The sequence below is a fragment of the Ostrinia nubilalis genome, chromosome 8, assembly GCF_963855985.1.
Source record: "Ostrinia nubilalis chromosome 8, ilOstNubi1.1, whole genome shotgun sequence".
NCBI classification, from domain to species: domain Eukaryota; kingdom Metazoa; phylum Arthropoda; class Insecta; order Lepidoptera; family Crambidae; genus Ostrinia; species Ostrinia nubilalis.
In genome coordinates this window covers 318619-331034 of record NC_087095.1, presented here as the reverse complement: position 1 = coordinate 331034, position 12416 = coordinate 318619, and the positions used below count along the sequence as shown (strand labels likewise).

Genomic DNA, 12416 nt, shown 5'->3' with positions numbered 1-12416 from the left:
ACAGACTCCTCAACATCTTTGTGGAGGTGACAATGATCCTGCATCATGCATTATGATTAAATTTTACCTACAAATATTTTGTAAGGACCTTCTCTGCCTATAGAACTAAACTTACTTGTATGTAGGTATTTGGAAAATAAGTAAAATTATACTGTTTCTAAACCAGGTAGGCTTTAATAAGGAAGTCGGTTAATAAAAAATCTCCGCAAAATCACAAGTTAAATATTTGAACCCATAACATATTATTTTTATGCAATTAACTGCAGCATATCAGCGCGTAATTGTAGCAATTAATTATTATTTGTTTCCTGCTCAAATTAATTCTGCTACCTACTGTACAACCGCAAACTTGGCCAACGTTCTAACTTTAGAAATCGGTTGGATATTGTAGAAACACAAAAACAAACCACTGATTATTAGTGTATTATTTATTAGTGCAGCCGCGGTCAGCATAGGTATTGTGATAAACGCTTAAGTCCAACACTATCAATACAAAGTAGGTTTGAGTAAATAATAACAAAACATTCGTATTAAAACCACACGATGCCAACAAACACGTAAAAGTACCGGGGCGGCCCCGACGATCACGACGCCTAACGCCATCTAGCGACCGAAAGTCGAACTGAAAATACACGTTACAACGCAAACACGGTTCATTTGTAGAGTCATAAATAAACAACGATGTTATAATATACTATCTAGATTTGTTACTAATTTAGGAATGTATTTACGTACCGTGATTATTAAATTAGAATTTACCTGCAGTGCACTTATTTTTGATATAGATAAATCTAATTATACACGACTCTACATTATCCTACTAAGTTACTGACTAACTAAGTACCTACTAATATCGCTTTGGAGTATTAACATTCCCAATAGTTAAGGTTTTTTTTATTCGGCAAGTTTTGAATTAATCGCCCGTCTGATAGAGACAGGTAGATAAATCGGCGGGAAGGTGGAGCGTAGGACATGTAAATAAACAAGTTTCGACCATCCACGACGATGCGGTTAGAAAAGAAGTGGCCGGAATCGGCAATTATCATGGCAGCGTCATTATAAGTTCGGTGTATCGTTGTTTAGGGCCGGTGAGCGGTGAGCAGTGAGACGCTCGCAGCCGCCAGTCGGCTCTACTAATTAAGTATAGATGGGGGGGTGGTCGCCGGTGGGCGCGGGGCGCGGGCGCGGGCGCGCAGGGCGGGGCGAGAGGCGGGCCGCGGCTCATTCCGCTGCGCGCCGCGCCGCCACGAGCACGTCCGTCCGCGCGCGCGGGCCATGGTCGCGAGAACCGATGAGAGCATGTTCGGGTGCTATGGTGACAGCTACTCGTACCGCCTGTGGAGCCTGGCCAACGTGTGGGGCGCCTGCCGATGTGAGTAGCGCAGCGCCGCCGGCCCGCGGTGCACGTGCCCTCGGGATACGAAACTAGGACTCGCTGACGTCAGCGGAGGCTGTGAAATCTCGGTGTAGTACGACGTAGATGCGATTCGGTCCGCGGTTGTGTCGACTGGCCGCGAGTGCCGGTAGCCCGCGGTCGCGGTAGTGAGGTGTGAGAACATACGTGTCGATGAAAGTGCACAGCTCGCTTATGGGAGTTGGCGGTTGGTACGAATGCTTGGCGGCCGGTTGGCTTGCGGACATGAGGAGTAAGCAGGTCCCCACGTCCACCACCTCTGCCAGGCGGCTCGCGGCCTTAAGTAAGCTTCCTTTCTTTTTGTTTTTATTTGCATATTTATTTGTGTATTTATCTCTATCACCCTATATTATCACTTATTTTTTCTATGCCTTAATAACTTTATAAACTCTACATTGAACGTCCGCTAAAAGTTTTGCGATTTATTTTAAGCGAAAACAAAACTTTGGACGGTAAATAAGTTCCCCCCATTCAAGTTGAGTTTGAATGGGTCCAGGTGAAAATGAAATCACCTCGGCGGTATTAAAAATAAAACTTGAGTACGTCTTCATTAGGAATAACCTCCGTGTCGGGCGATCTCCCCTCGCTCTCCCCTGGGATATAATTCATCCACTTGAGAATCGGGAACAGGTACACATAGACTTAAAAGAAAGTTTCGTTTGTCGAGGGGAACCCCGCTCTTTCGCCGTCTTAAACCGTAAATGATTATGTTGTTTTAATTCATTTGCTTTTTTCTTTCACTTTTTATTTTTATTCTTCTTCTTTGAGCGTGCCGCCTGTCTAAGTGGATAAAATATTGTCGAATTTCGGGTTCGAGTATGCCAATACGCGCGGAGTTGTTCGCGGCTCATTGATGTAGAGACGGATACATCATCGTCCCGTTAATTTTTGCATTCTTCACAGTGCCAAGTTCCGCGAAATAGCAAACGTAACAACGAATATGAAAACGTAAAAGTGAATAAAATCATCCTATACTAGTGTATAACAGTTTTTACGTTTATTAATTTACCCGCTAATATCAACTAATTAATATATTTCTCGATAAGGACAAAATATACACACTGATTTTCAGTATTTTGTCAATTATAAAACGTAATCGAAATAATTTATTCAAAGGAGATTTAGATTTTCCGAAGTTTTCCTCACTCCAAAAATGTAGGTACTAGCGGTTGGAACATAAAAATACTTCGTAACAAAATAAAAATATCATCATGCATTTGACCGAAGTTTAATTCTGGTGTAAAATACCAATTGCACATTACTCATTTGTGGTTTATTACGTTCTAATAAATGTATTAATAGCTGTATCGAGTGGCTGTGCGTGCAGGTGAGCAATACCTGCGAGCACATTTCAAATGAAGGAAAATAGTCGTATTATTAAAAGTAAGAGGCAAAACGACTCTATGTTGAATGTTGATGTACCTACATAGGTATTAAGTCTTACAATATTCATTATGCACTTGGTAGTGTTTGAAATCATATTTTATCTCAAATGACAAAGCAAACAAAGTGTAAAGCACAGTGGCATTATCTCGAGCTACTTTGTGTGTTTGTACACAAAATTAGGGGGTAGGAAAATTATAAGTAGTAATTAATGAACGTGTCTAGTTGCAGAGCAAACATTTCGCAGAATCGATAACAAGCTCATCAGAATCAAAGGCACTAATCACTTGTTTGTCGAGACAAATTACCGGTATCGCATCGACAAAGTTGAGCTTCCATAATCGTTTGTCAACACGAGCCTCAGCCTCACCTCGCGCCGTCACGCGTGACTCATTGCTGATTCACTAATATGGTTTTGCTCTGTTTGCCATTTCACCTCTCCAGCCTCTGAATCAGAGGTGGGCTCCTAAATATATCAAATTAACTAATGCATTAGGTAGAGTAGAGAGAGCTTTGATGAGATTGTAACGGTTTACGAAACGCAGAACTTTGATGGTAAACTTTGATACTCACAAATTCGACTCTACAAAAATGTTTGACCGACATTAAGGAAAATGTTACGGATTTTGAATGACTTGAATGGATTTTTACTTATAAAAAGTTAGTACCCGCGCCAACTAATCTACGTATTAAATAATCCACAACATTTTACAAAATTACCTACTCGATGGATTATTTTTACCCTAACTCTCAACAAAATTAAAATGTAATGATATTTACCCATTACAATGTAAAAAATGTTCGAATCGTCAAATCTTTATTTAAAAGTGTAATATTTTAATAAAATTTTACATGAAAGTTTTTAAAGTGTTGAAATTGAATGTTGTAGGTAATCATTATTAAATTGCACATGAAATTATACTAAACTTGATGTAAAATTTTGTCCAAGCTTTAAGCAAGACTTTGACTTTGAATAAGAATTATAATAATAAATGAATTCATTCAAGCTTTTTTGAGATAATTGAGTCCTACATCAAGACAGATTAGATGTTAGGTAACTCCTACTAGCATAATAATTAGATACAAAATACGTTTATTATCTGCTACTCTATATTTTAACAAATAGCATATTTTATCACTGTTCAATTAAATCTTGTGTCACTGTAACACCGATGTCGTACGTTTCACAGAGATCAACATCAGTTACGCATTAGAGATAAATAGTACAGAGGTCGGAAGTTATCGGCATGGAGGAACAAATAGGTTGGACATGAGTCGAGTAAATCAAGGAGCGTAAAGAAGAGTGATTCTTTCATCGGGAACACACGATTGTGGTCTCGGGCCACAAGTGTACAACATGGTGTCTGGGCAGGCGGAGTTTTTCTTTGCTTGAGGTCGCCCGCCCCGCGCGCACAGGTGCGACCAATGGCCGGCGCGCGAGTGTGCGTGAGCGCGCGGTGTGTGCGCGATGATTGTTATTTATCGCGAGAGCAATAGGAAGCCCCGTGCGGGTGTGTGCGCGTTATCGGCGGGTAACGGACGCACTCTGCCCGTGCGCAGATTAGGTCCCGCGCCGATAGCGGCCTGTGTAGGTGTATTCATCCGTTCCACCTAGCGCGATAAACAATACACAAAGGCGTTTGTCCTACTAAATAATGTACCTTTTGGTCATATGGCGAAATAAAAGTAGGTATAATTGTATCCGTGTGCGTATGTGCGCAGTAGTACCTACCTATTAGTTTAAGACAATGTATAAGATGATAAACGGAAAAGATGTTCAAACAAAGTAGGTGGAGCTTACTTTCCACACAATGTTCACCGACAATAAGGAATAAGACACAAAAACAGAAGAGAAACAAAGACACGTTATTCTTAATAATAAAACAAAGTAGTAAACGTACCTACTTACGAGTTGGCGCCCATATAAATGTGTTGTTAGCATTGTTGTCACTTACCTGAAAAAAAAATAAACGCACTTTAATAATGTGGAAGTAAGCAGCATAGTTACTGTTATCAATCAATGTTTGTTTACAAATTAATGTTATAATTTCGATAACATACAAAACATAGACTTCAAAGCAGAAAATATACATTATTGTGCTACTACTAGCGCCATCTAGCGCGGAGTGGCATCACTAGTCGTGTAGAGTTCAGTGTCGTACGATTGAAATGATGTTTAACTAATGATTGTTGTAAGTAGGTAATCTCTGAATTTAATGGGTAAACTTTAAATCTGGTCCGTTTATTTATTAAACTATTCTTTAGGATTATAAATTAATGCTAAGTTCTTGAAAAAAGTTTTACAATTATTATTTAAAGATAAAACTATACAGGGTGTTAGGTAAATGGGTATATGAGCCGAGACTAGCCCATGTTAACATGGGCATATAAATGGTATGGTGAAGTCAAAAAATTGATATCTTCATTTTAATTATTTTAATTTTCATACAAATCGGATTTTATAAAATTTATTTTGTATGAAAACTTAAAAAAATAAAATGATGATATCAAATTTCTGACTTCACCATACCATTTATATGCCCATGTTAACATGGGCTAGTGTCGGCTCATATACCCATTTACCTAACACCCTGTATAGCTATTGAAGATTTGGCTTTTTTATAAGTGAATAGTAATTTTCTGTAGTATTTTAATCTTGTATCAACCTGATTTATCTACTTACTAGATAAATATGAACTGTGTTTAATACAGGCTTACATTATTTTTCCGGAACAATTGCCTTGGTTTGTGATATTATACAAGCTATACTGAGAATAAAGGAATTCATGTTTGTTTCATTTAAAAAAATTGCGATTTTACAATTTCATTAATTGTTAATTATCATTTTCATCGTGTAGGCTCGTATTGTCAAAGTTCAATATCATTAAATTTATTATCATTTGGGGTTTTTAGTGTTTATTATGTTTGATGATAAATGATGATACGTATCAACATTCACGTAATTATAGATTGAGATTTTAAACTTCATAACTTATGTATTTTCTAGACGCAAATCATAGAGTTATGAATTATAAACACAGTGCAACGATATTTACGCCTTTTCAGTTAAGTACGCAGTTTTAATCTCTCTAAAACAATTACAATATGCAGACAAATCGTGCTCACTGCTCAACCTTTGTCCCGATTTTATTGATGACAGGTTAAACTCCGTCCCGAGACGGATCGTGCATGGGACGGTGATAAATGGATGTCTACCCTCACGGCGAAGGGTTAGGATATATTAACTTTGGGCGCTTAAACGCGATATTAATATTTGTTTACTTTTTGCAATGCTTAAAGCAAAACAATGAGCTACATTTTTTATCGTTAATGATGTTCTTGATGACTTATTTTTTGTAATTATAATATTTTTATGGTCCTTATAATGGCATGTTTACGTTTAAACCTAATATACTTTTTCATTAATTAAGACGTACTACGTACGACATTTTCTAAAAAAATAAAAGCTTAAATATTCTTGAAAAATTTTAAAGTAAATTGAAAAGTCTTAAAATAAATTACTAATTAAATAAACGCCTCTCAGTAATCCGCAACGACAGCAGTTAAGCTTCTTTCGAAACTCCTAGCGCCACCTAGCGGCGAGTAGCGAAAGCCTCAACACCCGCAGCCGCATATTCCACGGCTCGTCGTAGCCACCACTCGATTTACTGATCGCTTCATGTCGATGCGAAGATAATACGTAGCTACATGCGGGGTCATTACGCCTGCAATATAAGGGCAGGTTCACGTTACGAGCCCGTATTTCTAAAATTCAATAGCGAACAGCGAACGCGGACGACACACGAGCGCGCACTAATTAATACGTCGTTGTTTTGCTCTTTATTATATTTGATTTACGGCAGCTCGCCGCCGGCGGCGCTTTTAAAAACGATATTACCCTGGAAAACGGGCCGTATTACCGAAATAACCAACTCCAAATTGAATTGTTGCTGCGTGTTTGTTTTTATAAAGGTGCGATGATTTTAATCGCCGACAGTGTGTTCTACGGTTAATCGCCTCGCTCCGGATAATGGTACTACACCGGGAGGGCTGCGTATTTTTAAATTATTGTGCTTTTGTTATCTAAACGCGTATGAATGGGTGTTATCTCGTGTCGATGCGAGCTCCATTTGAGATACGAATTATGCGGCTGAAGTCACTGAACTCTTTCACATTTGACTTTGATGAAGCTAGGACGGTACGAACGTGTTTTGAATTAATATACCTACCTAGGTGTAGAGAATATTTCAATATCACTTAGCATTGAATAGTTATAAATAATGGCATTAATTTTACATTCCCTCGCAATATCGAATTGAAATTCAACATAACAGTGAGTAGAGACGTAATAAACGTGGAAAATATTTTTCACGTGGCTGAACCTGTAAATATTATGCAATGCGTGTTGATCTTGTGCAATGACGCATAAATATCAAATATATCAAAACTTTCAATTAAACGGTGGGTTTTACCGCTGAAAATCGTCATCAGGAGCTCGTATGATGCAACACAATGAAGATACATTAAATATTTTTGTTTCTAAAAATGTTTTTGTTTTGTTGCAGTCCGGCCGCTCGCCAGCGGGGGCTCGGAAGGCAAGCCGTCGGAGGAGGAGGAGGAGCGCAGCGGGTCGCCGCTGGGCCCCGGCGGGCCCTTCAGCTGCAGCCAGTGCCGCGGCGCCTACCCCACGCGCGAGCAGCTCGAGCGCCACGAGACCCTGCACTCGCCCAGCACTCAGGTGGATACACTCAAATATGTCAGTGCTCATTGTTAATAAAGAATCACTGAATTACTAAGCGCTTTTTGGTGTGAGCGGCTCTTGGGAGATGCCTGTGCTATAACTCAGTAATACTCGTACCTAAGTAACCGTAATTTGTTGTTTAAATCCCCAAAAGCATAATATCTCAAACAGGAATTCCCAATCCGCCGTATACCGTATAATATTTTTGTTAAGAAATCCTTTCAATTTGTTGTTTTCGTTGTCAACAGTCATGCAAGATTTGCCACAAGAGCTTCGCGAACGTATACCGACTGCAACGCCACATGATCAGTCACGACGAGAGCGCGTCGCTCCGCAAGTTCAAATGCAATGATTGCGATAAAGCCTTCAAGTTCAAGCACCACCTCAAGGAACACCTCCGCATCCACAGCGGAGAAAAACCTTTCGAGTGTGCAAACTGCGGCAAGAAATTCTCCCATTCCGGCTCCTACTCGAGTCACATGACCTCGAAAAAGTGTCTAGTAATGAACCTCAAGATGGGACGGATCAAACCGAACAACCCCGCCCTCAACCCTGAGCGAAGCCCGTCCAGGAAGCGGTCCAACGCTATGGTCGCGTCGCAGTTAAATAATAACATTCCTCCTAACGGGAACTCTTTCCTACCAATTCTGCCTAAGTACAACGAAGCGGCCGCTGCAGCTTTCTTCGCGAGTATGTCCTCGCAGGAGAACAACTATCACCGGCCGCCTCTAGCGCAACCTGGAATCAACCCCTTCTACATGCCACCGGGCATGCCCATGAGCCCCGCGAGCGGGATCGCTCCGTACAGTTTTCCAACTTCCCTGAGTCAACTATTTGAGCAATTAGCTTCATCACAATACCAACAACGAAAGATAGAAGACTCCGCTAGTCCAAAACTAACGAGCCCACCGCCTGCAGATCCTGAAGATTTGATTGAAGAAGTAACAGAGGAGGATGATAAGAGGTCTGAGGGAAGCGCAGAGCTCGTAATGGATATTGAGGATGAAGAAGCTGTTGCAGTTAAAAAGGAACAGGAAGATAGTGAAAATTACGCGCGATCACCCCATAACTATGAATCCGTCCCATTAATGAATAACAACGACCAAACAAACAATAACCATGCAGGGTTCAACACGATATTAGAATCTGTCAACGCTTCTGTGACTAAACATTTCTTTAGAACGAATATGGACAAATTGTCGCCCGTTTCGGGCAATGTTTGTCCAAGTATAGAGTCTCCGCCGACGCCCCATATTATTATCAAAGAAGAACCCGTAGAGATGCATAGATGTTCGAAGTGCAACGCGACATTTAACAGTAACTCAGAATTAATAGAACACGAGAAGGTTGTGTGCGGGAACATGTTCAGAAAACATGAGGGTTTGGCAGCTCAGGTAGCAGAAACCGTAGCTCTAAATAGGCTGGAACAGGAAATGCGCGCGTCGATACAGAGTGGGGTCAGCGCCAGTGAAGATGAAGACTTCACGAGAGAAGAGCGGGATGACAAAATGTCCTTACATGACAACGATAAGAAGATCAGAGTCCGTACAGCGCTTAGCGAAGAGCAGCAAGCTGTTCTAAAAGCACAGTATTCAATCAATCCGAGGCCCAATCGTGAAGAATTCAAAAAAATTGCTCAACAAATCGGACTCGATAATAGAGTTGTCCAAGTTTGGTTCCAAAACAATAGAGCACGAGTGCGGAAGATGACGCAAACTCTATCAGTGTCGGACCAGCCGCTCGACTTATCTACGAAGAAGTCTGCTCAGTCAACGACGCCGAGCCCAGCCCCATCTCCATCGTGCAGCATTTCAGTCACACATTCCGATTCCGAGGAGGCGGTGAACTTGAGCCAGAAGTCCTCCCGCAGCACGACGCCGCAACGGCCCAGCTACAACGCGTATCCACATTCCAACTGCTCTTCGTCTTCCTTTACTGACTTCCGACTGTCTCCGTCCCCGGGAGAGCCGATCAACGGACAGAAGCGGTTATTACCTCAGAAGATGGTTATGAATCATTTGATGTCGATGGACAAGATCCTCCAACAGAACGACATGACCCACGCTCGATCTCCAATCCTCAACATGCAGCTGTCGGACGCGAGCCGACAGGGCTCCAGTCCGTCTTACGAGCGCTCGTGGAGGGACGCGCAAAACGACTACGAAGACGAAGCGCCAGTACTTAAGAAGAACAAGTTGAAACAGGGAGCCGAGCTCAAGGAAGGCGAGGACCATTTCGTCTGCAACCTTTGCGATAAAACCTTCGTCAAGCAGAGTTCGCTCGCTCGACATAAATATGAACACTCAGGTAAGCATTTTGTTAGAGTTACATTGAATTCCAATTGTTAATTATCAGAAAAATACACAATAATTTTTCCTAGTAAAACTTTCAATTTTAAAAGTGTGTTTAGAAAGACCTTTATGCTAACTTGGATTGATCGAGAATACTTTGTTTCCAGGTCAGCGGCCATACAAGTGCGAGGTGTGCCCCAAGGCGTTCAAGCACAAGCACCACCTGACGGAGCACCAGCGCCTGCACACGGGCGAGAAGCCGTTCCAGTGCTTCAAGTGCCTCAAGAAGTTCTCGCACTCCGGCTCCTACAGCCAGCACATGAACCACAGGTTCGCCATCTGCAAGCCCTACAGGAACTAGGACTTGGATATGATTTACGATCTTACTAACGGCACAGTGAAGCTGGCATTTGCAGTGTCTGGACACGCCACGTAAGAAACTGATATTAGTACCGATTCTACTGTACTATGAAAAGTAGCAACTTCAGACGTCGGAGTCACGAATCGTGTTTCTAGGACTCGGCGATGAAGCTTCAAAGAAATATTATAAAGTGTAGCGTGTCCAATAACAATTACTGCTACTTATACCTAGAGAGTGTAATTGAAAATTGTAATGTATGAGTGTGAACACCGACTACCAATCGACTGAGCGTAATCGTGCCAAATAGATACCAAATGATCGGTCGCCGTGTCAGCTGTACGAGTGTACACAGACCGACCCAAAGCATAATACATAGTAAATAAATACTCATAATAATTAAGTATTCGTCGCCCGGTATTTTGTTCGTTTCAATGTTATTTAAGGTCGTTGCTCAACGTCATATTTTTATATCGTAAGAATGTCTTTTGAATTTACTATTTATATGATAATTATAGTGCCAAAGAGAAAACTGAAGCCAAAAAATATTGATTATTTTAATATTTTACACAGATTATAGTTATTAAATTTTATGTAAATCCCAAAGGCCGGTACCTGTAGCATAATACTCATTGATAATAATTAATGTTATTTTATTATTTTTATACAGAGGTCAAAATTATTATTAAGATTATAATAGTAACAGCATATAAGGAAAACCTTGGGGGAGGCCTTTGTCCAGCAGTGGACGTCATTTGGCTGAAAAGAAGAAGAAGAAGAAGAAGTAACAGCATCATCGAACAAACTTTTATTTATAATAATAATTACTAATTACTATGCATTTGCAACGGTCAATGCAATATGGATAGTAGCCTCAACATAGAGTCGCCGGGTGTCGCCCGGTGTCCAAGTGCTGACAATATAGTTAGATGTGCGAGTGTTCATAATGTTCAAAACTTCATTATTATATTTAAAATTACTACATAATAATACGTATGACAAAAGTACATCCAAACGCCAAACACTTAGTCGCAGTGAATTCAAAAGTGCCGCATTGATGTTTGACTGAGAAGTGGGTTTCGTTGGTTCGTGTTGAGACTCCGACGGCGAGTGACTGGCGTGAGGCCTTGACTCTTATTATGGTTCCAAATCTTTTAAAATTCTATTATCTGTTATTGAACATTTAAAATTTGGTAACAATAAGCTTCTCGTATTCTAATGCTAAGTGTTTAGATAGATTCAATCTTAATTAAGTTCTAAGCATTCCATAATACTCCTATGGGATCTCTGCTGTGTTTAAAAAACTCTTTCGTATAATCCAAAGTAAATTAAGTTGTAAATAGCGGTAATTGTAAATATTGTATGGAACTATGTGTAAATATGATCACGATATTCCGTAGCGTAGCGTAGTGCGGGCAGAGCGGGACAGACGACAATAATCAGCATCTGTTTACTGAAATCACAATAGAGTTTAACTAAATGATAATTACTCTATAGTTAATAAAAATTCTCCGCAATCCGTTTTTGTTTCGGTCAGCAATATTTTCAATATAGTTTCAGCTCCCATCATGACTTAAGTAACCCGTATGTTATACCCATTAATATTTAATATCGTACTTAATTTGTATCTTAATTCACGACTACCCTCATCATGCCTTCTCCCTTCAACCGACGCATCCATTACCTGTTTAGTTTCATCCAGCAGTATGTTAGAACAGAAAGTTCCTAAGCAAAAATACACTTTAAGAGATACCTAATTATTTCTATTTTTTGTAAATGTAAGTAGATAAAGTTAATTTTTAAAGGTTTCTATGCAACGAATTACATAAATTATTGCAAACAATATGTATTTTATCATGTAGTGACTCTGTAAGGACACGGTTGGGCGCAGTATTCCAAAAACGGATCAGCTAAACCGCATTTTGGTGTTAAACTAAATTATAACAGTATTTTACAGCAATTTTAGGTAACGAATTAAAGCTCTTTCATAAATATTCACGAGTTAAACTAAATATATACCTACCTAACGTATTCGGTCCTGTTTGAGCTATTTAATATTTTATGAAGTATATTTTAATGTTAAGCTACTCCCAATCACTGGTGGGCTAGACAAACCAAAGATTACTTACGCTAGAGCGACGGGACACCTGTACCATATAACGGTCCCGTCCGAATTAGTTTAGTTTTAGTTTTAGTTTCGTGCCAAATATAATTTTAAGGCTCCAAAAT

At 40.1% G+C, this 12416-nt stretch overlaps 1 protein-coding gene across 3 annotated transcripts; it reads left to right on the top strand.

Moving 5' to 3' along the window:
- The first annotated feature begins 1241 nt into the window (after positions 1 to 1241).
- On the top strand, positions 1242 to 10890 carry LOC135073692 (zinc finger protein 1). 3 transcript variants are annotated; one of them, XM_063967828.1, is made up of 4 exons: positions 1242 to 1372; positions 7363 to 7553; positions 7787 to 9845; positions 9997 to 10890. In XM_063967828.1, the coding sequence occupies exons 1-4, from the start codon at positions 1276 to 1278 to the stop codon at positions 10188 to 10190; spliced, it is 2541 nt and encodes an 846-aa protein (XP_063823898.1). In that variant the 5' UTR covers positions 1242 to 1275; the 3' UTR covers positions 10191 to 10890. The 3 variants fall into 3 exon arrangements, with proteins under 3 accessions (XP_063823898.1, XP_063823896.1, XP_063823895.1); XM_063967826.1 differs by lacking the exon at positions 1242 to 1372 and adding an exon at positions 1435 to 1697 and having other exon boundaries at positions 7363 to 7535; XM_063967825.1 differs by lacking the exon at positions 1242 to 1372 and adding an exon at positions 1435 to 1697.
- The last annotated feature ends 1526 nt before the right edge of the window (positions 10891 to 12416 follow it).

What these genes read in the sequence shown, in the direction of transcription:
- LOC135073692 (XM_063967825.1), top strand. Translation starts at nt 1,568, where the DNA reads ATGAAAGTGCACAGCTCGCTTATGGGAGTTGGCGGTTGGTACGAATGC. An exon ending in CAGGCGGCTCGCGGCCTTAA is followed by an intron (nt 1,698 to 7,362) that starts GTAAGCTTCCTT and finishes GTTTTGTTGCAG; the next exon opens with TCCGGCCGCTCGCCAGCGGG. An exon ending in AGGTGGATACACTCAAATAT is followed by an intron (nt 7,554 to 7,786) that starts GTCAGTGCTCAT and finishes CGTTGTCAACAG; the next exon opens with TCATGCAAGATTTGCCACAA.